At 39.8% G+C, this 16,325-nt stretch overlaps 1 protein-coding gene across 1 annotated transcript in view; it reads right to left on the bottom strand.

The window, feature by feature from the left end:
- Positions 1 to 1,696: 1,696 nt before the first annotated feature.
- Positions 1,697 to 16,325, bottom strand: part of nt5dc1 (5'-nucleotidase domain containing 1) — a 344,196-nt gene continuing 329,567 nt past the window's right edge. The window contains exon 12 of the mRNA XM_039747962.1: positions 1,697 to 4,673. Coding sequence (XP_039603896.1) covers positions 4,564 to 4,673 — 110 coding nt within the window. The 3' untranslated portion in view covers positions 1,697 to 4,563. The remainder of the gene's footprint in view (positions 4,674 to 16,325) is intronic.

Raw genomic sequence — 16,325 nt, 5'->3', positions numbered from 1 at the left:
ATCCTTGATATTTAAGTTTATCCACTCTTTTCAAAAGCTGTCACTGCAGGCTAACTTCTGAATCCCGATCATCATTTAACCTCTTCTTCCTGTTTATTTTCTCCATTCTTCCAAATTTCTCCCCACTTCTGCTTTTATGGTGCTACACAACACACTGTCATCAGCAAAAAAACAAGTAATAGGGGGACTGGTCTTTTATCTTATGACTAACCACATCTATAACCAGATCAAAGAGGTAAGGACTTAAAGAAGATCCCTACTCTAACCCCAACACTGCTTTTAACAAAAGTCCTCACTCCCTCATACATACCCTGGACAATTCTCACATACGTCTCTGGTACTCTGGACTACTCCTTAGTCTTTCATGCACCTCCAGACCTCTTGACCGGGCACTCTGTCATAACCCTTCTCCAAATCAATAAACATCACATGCAGACCTTTCTGTTTGTCTTGATGCTTCCCTATAAGCCATCTCAATGCACAGATGGTATCAGTTGTTCCTCTCCCTAGTCTAAAACCAAACTCCTCCTCCCCTATGATGGTTAGTTCCCTATGTATCCTCTCTATAACCCTTACCCTAAATTTTCATTATGTGTGATATCAGCTTTGTCCCCTTATAGTTTCCACAATCCTGAATAATCACTCCTCTACTTACAAATGGGTACAATCACACCGTACTTGCAATCCTCTGGTATTTTCTCCTGTTCATAGATCTTCTGCATTAGATCTCATAACACATCTACTCCTTCTTCTCCTAAACTCTTCCACACTTCTGGTGGCATTTCTTCCGGTCCTGTTGCTTTTCCATTGTTCATTCCTTTCAGGGCCTCCTTTACTTCCCCCTCTTTATTCTTGGTATTAGCTTTTCATTTGGAACTCCTTCTCTAAATCCTACCCTTGGATTTTCTTCAATCAACAGCCCTTCACAGTACCCCTTCCATCTATTCTCGATCCTGTCATGTTCACTTAAGACCACCCCGTGCTCATCTTTCATCTGCTTTATCTGACTTAAATGCCTCCCTGCTTTGTTCCTAGCCTTCATTATCCTGAAAATAATTTTCTCTCCCTCTTTTGTCTACACCTCCTCTAATGCTTGTACCTTGGGTCTTGTTACTGCCTTTTTTGCCTCCTTGTTTGTTTGCCAATGTATTTCTCTATCTTCCCTAATTAATACCATTTCTTCTTTGCCTCTTCTAGCCTTTATAACATCCTGTTCTACCACGTCTCTGTCCCCAGGTGGGCTCCTACTTATGCTACCCAACACCTCTTCACCTGCTCTTAACACAACTTTCCTATTTTTTCACCATTCCTCCACACTCTCAAATGACTGTACTTCATTTAAAATGTTTTTCCCTAAACCTGTTCCTAAGCCCTTGCTCTTTTAATCTCACTTCATCCTCGGTGCGACTTGCTCTGCTTTTATTCGCCTGCTGATTCAGATCTCCCAGTCCATCACCACCACCTTATGCTGCACTCCATTTGTAAGCTTACTATTCTTGATCTCTTAAATGAACAAGCTTATTATTAACAGTATAAACAGCATTTTATTTCCCAGAATTTATTTTGTGTGAAAAAGTAATTTATTTTGAGAAAATACATGCAGCTTTCAGAACAAAATAATAAGCCAACTATTTATTTTAAATGTTCATATTCTAAAAGAACACTGAGATACAAGGGAAGAAAACGAAACTTGCAATTCTTAAGGACATTCTATTTTTTAATTAAAACACAAAACTAATAGGAGGGACCAGGCATATCAAACTCTTAGAAGAATCAAGTATAAAAAAGCTGTACAGACAGTTTACAAAGTATACCCGGGTACTGTATGCTTAAAATCACTGAACAAGTACTTCAAATTGTGCGAGTACCAGAATACTGATTCACTAAAATCACAAATATAACATACAAGTTCTTTAGGTAGCAAGTGAATCATTTATGTTAACTGCTTTGCAATGTGCATCTCTTTTGTGCAATAAGGTAATATTGCTTCATTAATTCAGAGAAACAGTGTTGAAAATATCCAAATAAGCATTTAAGGCATCTAAAGTAAAAGCATGAGGTCAAGAAGGCTGAACACTGAACACATTTGGCCTCATTCTTTTTTTGTAAAACTGCTCAAGCTTTGTCATGTTGCTTGGGGATTAAAAGCGACCTGCCTTTTTTAAAGCCCAGCCGCAAATTCTCAAGTGGATTAAGATGTGGACTCTGACTCTGCTACTCCACAACGTTGTTGTTTTAAAGCCACTTCTAAGAAGCTTTGGCTTTATGTTTGTGGCTGTTGTCTTGCTGAAAAACAGATCTTCTCCCAAGGCACAGGTTTATTTTAGAATGCATTGGGTTTTTGTCAAGGAGTTCTCTGTATTTTGCTACATTTGTTATCCTCTTGTCTCACAAGCCTTCCATGGTTCATAGTGAGGATGGTGTGTTTTTGACAATGTGCAGTGTTCAAACATGGCATTTAGTCTGATGGCCCTAAAACTCAACCTTGTTCTCATTACAACATAGAACCTTCTTCCAGCTGACTTCAGAGTCTCCCATGTGCCTTCTGTCGAATTCTAGCGGAGATGTCATGTACGTTATCCACTCTCCCATAAAGCAGTGACTGGTGAAGCACCCAGGCAACAGATGTTATATGTCTCTCCAGTCACAACCACTGTTGCTTTTTTTTGTTCTCTTGATGGCCTTCCTCACAAGTCTTCTTCTTGTACGGTCACTCCGATATTCTGGACCGCCTATTTTAGGCAGAATAACAGCTGTGTCATACTCTTTCAGTTTCTTAATGGCTGACTGAACTGGACTTGAAGGGTGTGTTCAGTAAATTGGCTATTTTTTTGTCTTCATCCACTGACATGTGCTTTTCAATCACCTTATCACAGAGTTGCCTGGAGTGTGCTTTTGTCTTCATTGATTAGGTCACCATACTGGCTCACCAAAAGTTGGACCATCCAGATACAGGGGCATGTATACTACAGCCATTTCAACCCTTAACTACAGACAAGTGGTCGCCATTGAAATAATTCTATGATTTGTAAATCCAATTGGCTGTACCACTGAAGATGTGGATGTGTCATATTAGGGACATGAAAAATTATGCAATTCATTATTTTATGTTTTATGCTTGTAATTAATTTAAATCACTTTGCAGAGATCTGTTTTCTGCCAAGGCAAAAGGCAAAATAAATCCACTGTGATTTGATGTTGCATAATAACGTACACTGCATTACTTGTACATGCACTGGTTGACAACGTTAAGACTTTGCAATGATTAATGTTATAACTAATTTCAACAATGCATTGAAATATGCTCAGATGTGTACTGATGTTTTGTAGAGACAAAATGTGCATAGTGTAAACTTATTTTTCTGACAGAATTCACTTTATAACATTCAAGCAAATGGCAAAAACTATCAGATTTTTTCTTAACATATTACTCTCCATGAAGATGATTATGACTTAAAATTAAAAGAAAGCTGAGTAAGTTGAAATAAAAGAATGTTTTGTGCTTTTTATACTTAACTGTAAGAAATATACTGTACTTGCTATATATATTTCTGTACATTATATGTGTGAATATTCAAGTTAAGAGCAACACAACTAACATTCATTTACTGGTTTTTGTTTTACAGGTCAGCCCATTAAAGCACCTGAACAAGGTACAGGAAACATTCAAAATAATACACAATGTATACTGTACTACTGGTCAAATTATAAGTCAAGTAAACAGAAATCTGTGCAACATAAGAATTAACTATGGTTGTAAAATGTTCATTATTAGTGGTCAAAAATATGGATGGTAAGGCAATATAAAGAAAAATATGTTTGTTTTGGCACATTTGAGAGGAATGAAGGAATGTAGACAGATATTTTTGTCATATAGTTTGGCACAGTTTTGCATAAACATGTAAGTTCAAGTATTACATGAGAAAACAAATATATAGCTAAATAAACTGAAGAATAAGCTCCAATCTAAATTCAAATTATGAAAAACAGCATTGTTGCACTCTGCTCCAAATATTCTGCTATTCACCATGGCTCAGGCAAGTGTTGTGTGCAGTAGTAGTTCACAGTTTTTTACCCATATTGAGAATATCAACCAATTTGTCATTTAAACAAAATGTATTATTAACAAGCATCAGAAATGAGCAATTATTTTGATTTATAGTATATAATTCCACATTTCTGTTCTCAGATCTTGCCAGGAAACCTAATACCCCTGACTGTGGCTGCACTTTACAATTACACTTCTTCTTAATCTTAAATATTTTAAGAATTAGTATGTTGCTGGTTTTCTAGAAATATGAATTTTAATGGATGAGATTGATATGCAAAATATTGTATACCAGGATGATGTATATAGAGGAAAATGTTCACATTTTACATGTAGATATTTACCAATCGAGCATTAAAACATTTCAAAATGTGAAACAGAATAATGTAACGCTCCATAAATTCTGAAAATGACTCAAACATCTGGCAAAGTTGTACAGCATTACGCACCAATGATGTGCAGACACTTTTCTTTATTTAACAGTGGTGGTTTGCTGGTTTACAGCTGCTAATCGTTTATTCCTTCTGGTGGCTCTTCATAAGAGATATAGGGGCTTTTGGGTAATATCCAATGGTTCTTGGTTTGTGTGATGAAAACCTCTGGAATTTGAAATCCAACGGAAGTTCTGAAAAAAACAGTAAAATAGTTAACTGGTGTAGTTATATGTAAGTCAAAAGTAATGGGACAAGGGTTGATGAAATAAAAACAGCACTCCAATGAGATGCAATATCAACAGTAACCTGCAGTATGACACACAAAGTAGCTGCGTTCATTTATGGTGGGTTTTTAGTGGGCATGACTGGTTAGTGGTGCAGCTGGTATCACTGTTATCTCATAGTTGTTGGGCCTCCAAATGATCATCTCTTCTTCTTATGTGCTTTTCCTGATGAGGATCGCAGTGGCAGCAGGCCAAGCAGGTCAACCCAGACTTCCCTGTCTTTAGCTACAGATTGCAGCTCTTCCTGTGGAATTCTCAGGCATTCCAGCTCCAAAATTATTTCAAGCACAACGGGTATCTACTTACTGAATATTTGGAGAGAATTAATACAATGTGATACAGTATTACCAATAGTTTTTCCGCATTGTCTTCTCACTTATACGACAATGTATGTGTGCTGCTTTTCACGGTTTCTCTTGCACAGACTGCTCAGGGGAGTTGCATATGAAAAGTTTTATTCAGAGTAGGACACCATGCAGTAATCAAACAGCTGGACTGATTCCTTTTTAAGTATATTTTTCCAGGCTCCAAAAATAAAATATGTCACTAAGCTATCACTATACTATTGTGACGTTCACACTTCCTTACCATATTTACAAAGGGTTTTTTCTAGGGTTGCCAGTTTCTTCCCAATATCCAAAACTCCAGGGGCCTCATGTATAACGCCGTGCGTAGAACTCGCACTATAACATGGCGTAAGCACAAAAGCCGAAATGTGCTTACGCACAGAAAAATTCAGATGCAGGAATCTGTGCGTTCGCCAGCTTCCACGTTCTTCCGCTACATAAATCCCGATCAGCGTGAAAACTAACGCTCGTGCACGCGCATTATGTAACGCCCAAATCCTCCCAGAATTACGCCTATTTGAATATGCAAATCAATATAAATCGCCCTTAAGCGCAGCCTTCTGTGAAAAGACAATGGGAAAAGCACGGGGAAAATATAAGAATTTCAGCGAATACCAAGTGGAGGCAAAGGAAAAACATACTATTTGTTCAAATAAACCGTGGTATAATCAACAAAAGGAAGTTGATCGAGTGACATAGCGTGTTGGAGAAACTTGAAAGCTCACATCCACAAAATCGCACAGTGCCGGAAATAAAAAGAAGTCACATATCAAAGTCGCGTGAAAAGCCGAGTTGTAAGCCCACTGTCTGAGTGTCATATGAAAGCTTATTAGGGTACAGAGAAAAAAGGCACACGGTGGGGAAAAAGCACAAAATGTCAACTTCAATCTCAACATTTCCACTTTAATCACGTAGTTTATTTTGTCATTTAGTAGAACATCATAAACTTCATCTTAAAATCGTTTAATTAACCAGTTTCTCAAATCACATTGTAATTAAAGTAGCACGTTAAATGCTTTGTTTTGTATTTGATCTTCTATGTATGTGATCTATGTGTGTGAATCACTACTTGCTTCTTAAACTGGCTCTCTTCCTCCAACTGGACACAGAGTCCATTACATTCGTGATATTACAGCTCTCTGAATAACTAAAATACTGAGATGTATACGTGATATCATTTTCATGATGATAGGAGTTAAAGCACGTTATTAAACATGTGTTTCACTTCGATGAAATAATTTATTGCAGCAGTACTCAGGTGCGGCTCTAGGCTTGTGGTGGCACTGGGCAGAGGAAGAATCGGTGGCTCCTTCGCCCGCCAATGTCAGTAATGTAGCTTATGCACAGTGGATGGCTACGTCCGTTGCGGACACTGCACAGCAGCCTCGTGCTCATGACACAAGCATTTAACTTTTGCCGAAATTTGTCGCTCGCTTTTAGCTGTGTTGTTATTTTCTCTTTCTGTTTTATATTCAATATATATTGGCGTAGCCATCACTGCAGTCAGTGCTTTTCTTTCCCCAAGTAACCGATCGCCATACAATCAGCTCTGTAATAGAAGTTAAGCCATCTGTAAGCTTAGCGCCGATTCTTCAAAACGTTTAAAGAACATTGAAATATCTTCGTAGTACATGTTTAATTATTCTATCCTTCACGACACTCCCAGTGAAGAATATAGATTATTTAAATGAAGTTAAAGTTTTATCTGTATAATTTAATAAACATATTTTGCTGCATTTCACCTTAAAAATGATATCGTCATCATATGTAAATACGCACTTTATAAAGTGGCTCAGGTTGTGAGATATTATAACTGTAGTGCAAGTTTACAGTGGGGTGATTGTACTTATAAGTACAAACAGTTCTACAAGGAGCAATTGATTGAGTGCATTTAAAGTTCTTGGGATTAAACTGTTTCTGAACCGCAAGGTCTGTACAGGAAAGGCTTTAAAACATTTTGTAGTGGCTGAGGCAGCGTGTCCTTAAAGCTGTATACCGATAATTCTCTTTCCGATCAGCTGCTGCTGTGATTCACACTCAGATACAGTGATATAAATACTCCGAGTGGTGCAGTGAGAGTAATATGGAAAAAGATGATCCGCTGTGGCAACTCCTAACGGGAGGAGCTGAAAGAAGAAGAAGAAGAAGAAGGTGCAGTGAGAGTAACAACGCTAAAGCAGTTATGGTATTTGGAATACTATGGCTGTTCCCTGGACCATTATAATGTTACGAGTTAATTACAATCAGATGCATTACACTAATAAACAATATGCGGTTAGTTTCTGTGTATTTATAAAACCGCGTCATGATATAAAATAATGAGTAATCACACAAGAACAGTACCATTGCTTTGACGCTGGGTGCTGCCAGTTTGCAAAACCGAGCGGAGAACTTGTGCGACAAGGCATGAGGTACCGTGGAAAAGTGCGTGGCTTTACGCCAAGTGTAGGTTTTATACATCGCGATTTGAACGTGGAAAAGTTCTTACGCAACATTTCTGTGCTTACGCACCGTTTATACATGAGGCCCCAGGTGAGTTGCTTTCTCAAGTAAAAGGTGTAGCTTTCTTTGTGTGTGCTCCACATTTGACTGTAAATTATGAGTAATATATTGATACACATACAGCACACATGCAAAGAATATGTTCAGGCATATCTATACCATAATCAAAAGATTTTGAACTGCAACTCGATGGACATGTTACGCATAGGATTTGTACGACATTTTGGACCTGTTGCCGCCCCTGCCTGTTGCATCTGCATGTGGTAAAATAACACAAATGTCATTACCCAAGAAACTGTAACAGTAACAGCCCACTTTTTGATGACATTTACAGGTCATTGGATGTTATTATTTATCAATCCTTATTCATATCCTTTGTATACACACACAAGCAAGATGAAATGTTAGGATGATTTCACTCATTCACCATTCTGTCTTTAAAAAAGTATTCCCAATTTAGATTATGCACACACTCCCAATATCTGGTGCTGTATATTTATATTAACAGCTAGGTACAGGATTTTCTAACAGCAGAATTCAGATGTGACAGGCCACAACATATAAGAATGCACACTGCACACAAGAATGAGCTGGTAGACCTGAAAAACTGGTAGAGTAACATTAGAACATTAGAACACTCTAGACGAGAACAGGCCATTCAGCCCAACAAAGCTCGCCAGTTCTATCCAATTAATTCTTCTAAAAAAAACATCAAGTCTAGTTCTGAAAGTCCCTAAAGTCTTAGTCTGTCTGTGATATAGCAGGTCAGCGGAAACGGGACAAAAGTAAGGTCAGCTGCACCTGCAGATAGGGCGACTCCCCTGTTGCAGGGCCCATATGGGAGAAGCTGGGGAGCCGCCAGCTAAATGGAGAAGGCTCCAGGTTTTTAAAAAAGGGACAGCTTCCAGCCTGTTGATTTTAACCTCATTTTAATGGACTTATTTATTTTGGATTTTTAACCTCAACTTTTATCACTCTGTTTTAATGGATTATTTATTTATTGCAACATTCTGAAGCACTGCACTTTGGACACTATTTTGGTTTTGTTTGTTTTTGTTTTTAATAAAAGCACTTGCCCAATTTTTACACCATCCCCTTGCTCCCAGCATGATTTGTTCTCATTGCACAGCTCATTTGGTTACATTACCGACAGTGATGGGTTTGAGAGGCTCCCAGAAGTAAGGTGGGAGCATGGAGCTGAACCTACACTGTCACACTGCCATGCTTCTTGGTAGCTTATTCCAATGGTTTATGTTTCACTGTTTAAAGAAAAAAATCCTAATATGTATGCAACAGTGTCGGCTGCTAGCTTTTGAAACAGGGGAAGCTCATATTAGGCCTTCATCATAAAATTCATTATGTTATTTGTACGTAAATTCTGCAGTCCGTTCCTTTTGGAGAAAATGGTCTGTGACCCTGTCGTACCAATTGGCCGTCTTTTCCAGGGACTTAACCAGTTTCCTCTCAATGGCCAGGAGAGCAAGGTTGCTCAAACGATCTTGGCCCATGGTGTTGCGGGTGTATGACTTGACCCGTTTTAAACAGGAGAAGCTCCTCTCTACACCTGCTGATGTAGCGCCAATTGTTGCCACTAACGACAACAGCTTGTATAGCTGAGGCATTGCACTATCCAGCTTCATGTCTTTAAAAAACACCAAGAAATCACACAGCTTACCCCTGCTCCCCTGTAAGTCATGATCTGAATATACCTGTAGTACTTGAAGTTCAGATAGTTGCCCTGAGTCAAAGAAATGCCCATAACTTTTCAGCACACTTTCAAATGCCTCCTCTGGAAACACTTGTCTCATTTCATCAAATTTCCCTGGATTGACTAATTCTAAGAAGCTCATGTTTTCCAAATTTGAAAAACGCTGAGAAATCTGCATGGGATTGTCTAGGATGGCCATGTACAAATTTCTGTAGCGGTCCTGGGGATCCCGTAATTGTGACAGACGGCGCTTTCTAATAGGTTCATCTCGAGGGTCTGATGTGAGATTTGCTGCTTTTGCATAAACTGCTTGATAAGCCTCCTCTGACCTCTTCTCCTTGACAAAAGCAAGGAGAGACCCAATTCTTTTTTTGCAGTAAAGAACATCCATAGCCCTTTGCTGGACAATATCAAAGACAACATCTGTCTCAGAGAATATTTGTTCATATGTGTTCAACATGAACACAAACTCAAAATCCTTCAGTTTCATTATGAAGCCTTTGGCAGCATCTAATGTGTCATCATCCATGCTCTCATCCTGGGTAATCTTGTCTAAAGTCTGCAGGAGGCCATCATAATTGTTTGCCACAGTGCTCACTATCCGTGATGTGAAATTCCATCGAGTAGGAGCATTTCTGGGCAATCTTGAAGACCCTGCAGACTCAAGAAAAGACATCCTTTTTGTGGACTTTGAAAAAAATGTGGTGAACCCAGAGAGAGATGCAAAAAATATTCTTGACTCAGGCAAGCATTTAGCACCCTGGGACAACACCAGGTTCAGTCTGTGTGCATAGCAATGCACAAACACTGCACTAGGGGCTATTACTTTAACTTTGGCCTGTAGGCCATTGAGAGATGAAGCAAAGACAGCAGCCCCATCGTAGGTTTGTGCCACAAGTTTTTCTCTAAAACTGTAGCCCTGCATGTTCTTGTTTAAAACTTCAAACACAGACTGAGCATCTCAACACCCTGACACATCCAAAAATCCAATGAAGCACTCTTGAATTTTACCTGCACTATCCACATATCTAACAATGACAGACAGTTGGGCATGGCAAGATATGTCAGTTGCTTCATCCACCTGCCATGCAAAAAAAGGAGCAGTCTGAATTTCACCTTTTATATGATCAGAAACAGTGGCTGCGAGAGCAGAGATCAAGTCATTTTGGATTGAGTGGGACATACCAGAAAACACAGCTGATGACTGAAATTGTGTGGCCAAGACAGAGTCATATTTAGCTAATGTTTCTGTAAATTCCCTGTAATTCCCCTTATTTGCTGATTCACTACTCTTATCATGCCCCCTGAATGCCAGCTCCTCACGGCCAAGCAAGGAAGTCACATCAATTAGACGGTTTAGGAAGGCCCTGTTTTTTTTTACTGTTTCATTATGTTTTGCCACCTGAATGCGAAGACCTTCATTGATTGCATGTTCAACCCTGACCCTTTCCCAGACAACTTAACCTTGCACATGAACTCACATGTTCTTTGCACTTTTCATGCCTCTTGTATGCCCTGTCAAAGTTACCCAGATCCCCAAAACCCACGTTTGACCAAACACATCCCATTCCCTGAGAAGGTTTCATCAAGAGGCATGGCCAACAGTACATTTTCTTTGTCACAGCACTTCCAGTCAGCCAGTTCACCTTGTCACACCAGGAGAGCTGAAAAGATCTGTTATTTTTTCCTGATTTTTGCACCAGATCAATCTTGGGCGTTGGTCTGCCCTGCCGTTTAATTTTGAGTCTCTCCTCATAAGGAAGACTACTAAATGGTTTTGCCAAAAGCAGGTCAACAATATTAGCACCGTCTACCATTATGCACAGCTTGCTAGCTGGCTAGTTTCCCCTTCCACGAGCTACTTTAATTATATGAACAAGCTAACTTTACAATGCTGAAACAAGGAGCAAAGTCAAGAACATTATAATATGTTTTTTTTTTATTATTTAAAGAATGATTTGTACAAACAAAAATGGTTTATATCACCAGCAAACAATACAGAGTGCAGCAGTTTGTCGTACGACTTCACCTGCAAATCCGCATGGGACTGAACTCGAATCTCTGTAGTGCTGATGTATACTTAAGACATGCTGTCAATCAAAAAAGGGGTTCCTCCCTTTAAACAGCTCCTCCAATCATCATGCAGCAGCCCAGCGTCCTGGCCCGCCCACTGCTCCATTCACTCCCAGAGAAGCTGAGCTTCCCTAGAAGTGACGATTTTGGTGCATTTATCCAATTACCGTCCAGGTTTTCTGCAGTGAAAAAAGCTCCTCTGTGCTTGCCCATAGAGCTCCAGTGAAGCTGGGCTTCAGGAGGGTTTAACACGCTGTGCTGCATGGAAATGTATGACAAGAAAATCACGTCAAACAATCTACAATAAATACCTGATTCTGAATGAGCTAGTCATGAAGTTGAACGCGTTCTAGCGCACTTTTATTAAAACCAATATAAATACGACAGTGCATATATGAGCATTTATTTTCTGACATAGTAGAGGAAGCGGAGCTTCCCTTGTAGTCTTAGAGCAGTCGCCACTGGTGTGCAAAATTTACAAGTTTTCAACTGTGTCACTGTGTTCTTGATGCACTCATTTTAAAATAACAGTCGTGATCCAATGTACTAATTCCCTTCATAATTTTAAACACTTCAATCATGTCACCTCTTAATCTTCTTTTGTTTAAACTGAAAATGCTAAGCTATTTTAATCTTTCTTCATAATTCATCCCCTGTAGCCTTGGTCTAGTCGTTCTTCTCTGGATCTTTTCTAGTGCTCCTATGTCCTTTCTGGAGCCTGAAGACCAAAACTGCACACAGTACTCCAGATGAAGCCTCACCAGTGCATTATAAAGGTTGAGCATAACCTCCTTCGACTTGTACTCTACACACCGTGTTATATAACCTAACATTCTGTTTGCCTTCTTGATGTCCTTCTTAATATCAATGTGATCCAGAATGTCATGAAGATAAAATCAAGAGTCTGGCCTGGCACCACTGAGCGCCATGAAGGAAACCTCCCTGGACAAGGTGACAGTCCTTCACAGGGCACAAATTCACACTCACATTTGTGGAGGAAAACCTACCTACACAATTAACAGGATCAGCATTTGCATCCAGGATGCTGGATCCAAAAGGCAGAAAAACTAAACAAAGTTGAAGAACTTTCCGATCAGCTGCTGTGCAGCTGTGATACCACAAACAGATGCAATTGGTTAAAATACTCTAAACAATGCTAGAGTAGCTATGGTATTTGGAATAGTTTGGCTATTCCACACACCATTAGTTTGTTACAGAATAATTACAATCAAATTTCTTAAATTTGTAAACGATATGCAATTAATTTTGGAGTATTTCATACTGCCCGTGTTATGGATGTGAATCTAAAAAAGAAAGGGAGACCACAGAAACAGTAGCACTGGCTTGGCACTGGGTACTGCCCGTTTGCAAAACCAAGCAGAAATGTGCGTACGTATGTTGTGAGGCTGCGGTGAAAATGTTCATGGCTTTACGCAAACTTTACTTTTCATACATTTTGAACAGAGAGTGGAAACAGCTGTATGAAACATTTTTGTGCATACGCACCTTTTACACTTGAGGCCCCAGGACATCTGGAAAATGTTCTCTGGACAAAAGAGTCAGAGTTACTTGGCTACAGTACCAGAAGATATGTCTAGTGAAAACCAAAGACAGCATTTGACCAAACAACCTGATAAAGTATGGTGGTGGAAATGTTATAGTTTGGGGCTGGAAAACTCACCATCATAGAATCCACTATGAACTCATCAATGTACCAGTGGGTGCTTGAGGACCTCTGTGATATGAGATCATCGATCACAAAACTGAAGGCTAACAGAAAGTGGACAGTGCAAAACATGACAGTGAGTCTAATCACACCTCTAAATCCATCAAGGAATGGCTGAAAAGAAAGAAATGTAGGATTATGGTATGGCCAAGTCAAAACCCACATCTGAACTCCATCAATGTGCTTGTAGGCAATTTGAAATCTTCTGTTGGTTTGTACCAGAAAACATAGCCTTCATTGATGTCTTGCATGAAAGTGTCTTGGCTACCCCACACTGATATACTGTAAATACACAGTAAAATGCATTAAAAATCGGAACAGAGGTATACGCTTTAGGCTCTCATCGCATTTTCACCGTCAGTTTATGTCTGAAATATATCTTATACAAGTAGGAGAGAAATTCTGGATGGCAAACCGGCACAACATGTTGAGAATCAGGTTGACACCATATGCCTATTCTTTATATATTTGGATTGAAAATGTGGCTGAGGTGGACATTATAGGCAAATAAAGAGAGGTATAGTAATTCACCATGTACAAGCATTACCTGATTGGTAACCACCCAAATAATCAGATTGCGATTCAGACTTAAAAAAGAATGTAATGCTCCGATCTTCACCCTGTTAAATAAGTGAAACAGTCGCCATGGTGCAATGTCAGAACCTTCGCCTCAGGAGCGGACATCCGAGATTCGATTCCTATAACAGGATGCAAAAGTGTGTACACCTGACGAGTCCCAATAAGGATGAAACACATGTTGTGCACTCTTTGTATTGTTTGGCAGATACTTTATCTCTCTCACACACACACACACATATATATTGTGGACTTGAACCCGGACACAGACAGGCGGACATCTTAATTTCACCCAACACACGTTTATTTTACAATTATTTGCAAATTGACCACACATGCACCCCCAGTGCCTCCAGCACTGATCCCCCAAAGTCCAGGCCACACAGTCCTTCGTGCCTCTCTCTTGGCCGCCTCCAGTCCTCTCTCCCGCTCTGTCCACTTCCACCCGACTTCCGCTATCGACTGAAGGGAGGCGGCCCCTTAAATAGGAACCGGATGGGCTCCAGCTGCTTCCCGGCACTCCTCCACAGACACGCCCCAGTATGGCGGAAGTGCCGGCTGCGCACCCGGAAGCCATCCGGGTGTCCCTGTCGTCTTCCCCAGCACTTCCTGGTGTGGCGGAAGTGCTGGGCTCCAGGGTTGTTCAGGCACCGGGGCGCCGCCTGGCGGTGGCTACGGGTCCCTACAGGGCTGGGCTTCCAAGCCCTTGCGCGTGGCCCCAACATAACCAGGGCGGCCGCCCCCTCGCGGTCTGGAGTACAAGCCCTCCTCCGGTCCTCCTGGCCGGGCTCCAGCCCCGGCCGGATGCCACTATATATATATATATATATATATATATATATATATATATATATATATATATATATATATATATATATATATATATATATACATATACAGGTGCGGTCATAAAATTAGAATATCATGACAAAGTTGATTTATTTCAGTAATTCCATTCAAAAAGTGAAACTTGTATATTAGATTCATTCATTACACACAGACTGATGTATTTCAAATGTTTATTTCTTTTAATTTTGATGATTATAACTGACAACTGATGAAAGTCCCAAATTCAGTATCTCAGAAAATTAAAATATAAATTAAGACCAATGCAAAAAAAAGATTTTTATTAATGTTGGCCAACTGAAAGGTATGAACATGAAAAGTATGAGCATGTACAGCACTCAATATTTAGTTGGGGCTCCTTTGGCCTGGATTACTGCAGCAATGCGGCGTGGCATGGAGTTGATCAGTCTGTGGCACTGCTCAGGTGTTATGAGAGCCCATGTTGCTCTGATAGTGGCCTTCAGCTCTTCTGAATTGTTGGGTCTGGCGTATTGCATCTTCCTCTTCACAATACCCCATAGATTTTCTATGGGGTTAAGGTCAGGCGAGTTTGCTGGCCAATCAAGAACAGGGATACCATGGTCCTTAAACCAGGTACTGGTAGTTTTGGCACTTTGTTGGAAAATAAAATCTGCATCTCCATAAAGTTCGTCAGCAGCAGGAAGCATGAAGTGCTCTAAAACTTCCTGGTAGACGGCTGCGTTGACCTTGGACCTCAGAAAACACAATGGACCAACACCAGCAGATGACATGGCACCCCAAACCATCACTGACTGTGGAAACTTTACACTGGACCTCAAGCAACGTGGATTCTGTGCCTCTCTTATCTTCCTCCAGACTCTGGGACCTTGATTTCCAAAGGAAATGCAAAATTTACTTTCATCAGAGAACATAACTTTGGACCACTCAGCAGCAGTTTTGTCTTTAGCCCAGGTGAGACGCTTCTGACGCTGTCTCTTGTTCAAGAGTGGTTTGACACAAGGAATGAGACAGCTGAAACCCATGTCTTGCATACATCTGTGCGTGGTGGTTCTTGAAGCACTGACTCCAGCTGCAGTCCACTCTTTGTGAATCTCCCCCACAGTTTTGAATGGGTTTTGTTTCACAATCCTCTCCAGGGTGCGGTTATCCCTATTGCTTGTACACTTTTTCTACCACATCTTGTCCTTCCCTTGCCTCTCTATTAATGTGCTTGGACACAGAGCTCTGTGAACAGCCAGCCTCTTTAGCAATGACCTTTTGTGTCTTGCCCTCCTTGTGCAAGGTGTCAATGGTCGTCTTTTGGACAACTGTCAAGTCAGCAGTCTTCCCCATGATTGTGTAGCCTACAGAACTAGACTGAGAGACCATTTAAAGGCTTTTGCAGGTGTTTTGAGTTAATTAGCTGATTAGAGTGTGGCACCAGGTGTCTTCAATATTGAACCTTTTCACAATATTCTAATTTTCCGAGATACTGAATTTGGGACTTTCATTAGTTGTCAGTTATAATCATCAAAATTAAAAGAAATAAACATTTGAAATACATCAGTCTGTGTGTAATGAATGAATCTAATATACAAGTTTCACTTTTTGAATGGAATTACTGAAATAAATCAACTTTGTCATGATATTCTAATTTTATGACAGGCACCTATATATATATATATATATATATATATATATATATATATATATATATATATATATATATATATATATATATATATATATATATATAAACTGCTCAAAAAAATTAAAGGAACACTTTCAAAACATATCAGATCTCAATGGGAAAAAGAAAT

Source organism: Polypterus senegalus, chromosome 3, assembly GCF_016835505.1.
Source record: "Polypterus senegalus isolate Bchr_013 chromosome 3, ASM1683550v1, whole genome shotgun sequence".
Taxonomy (NCBI): Eukaryota; Metazoa; Chordata; class Cladistia; order Polypteriformes; family Polypteridae; genus Polypterus; species Polypterus senegalus.
The sequence above is the reverse complement of the archived record's forward strand: the minus strand, read 5'-3'. Positions and strand labels throughout refer to the sequence as shown.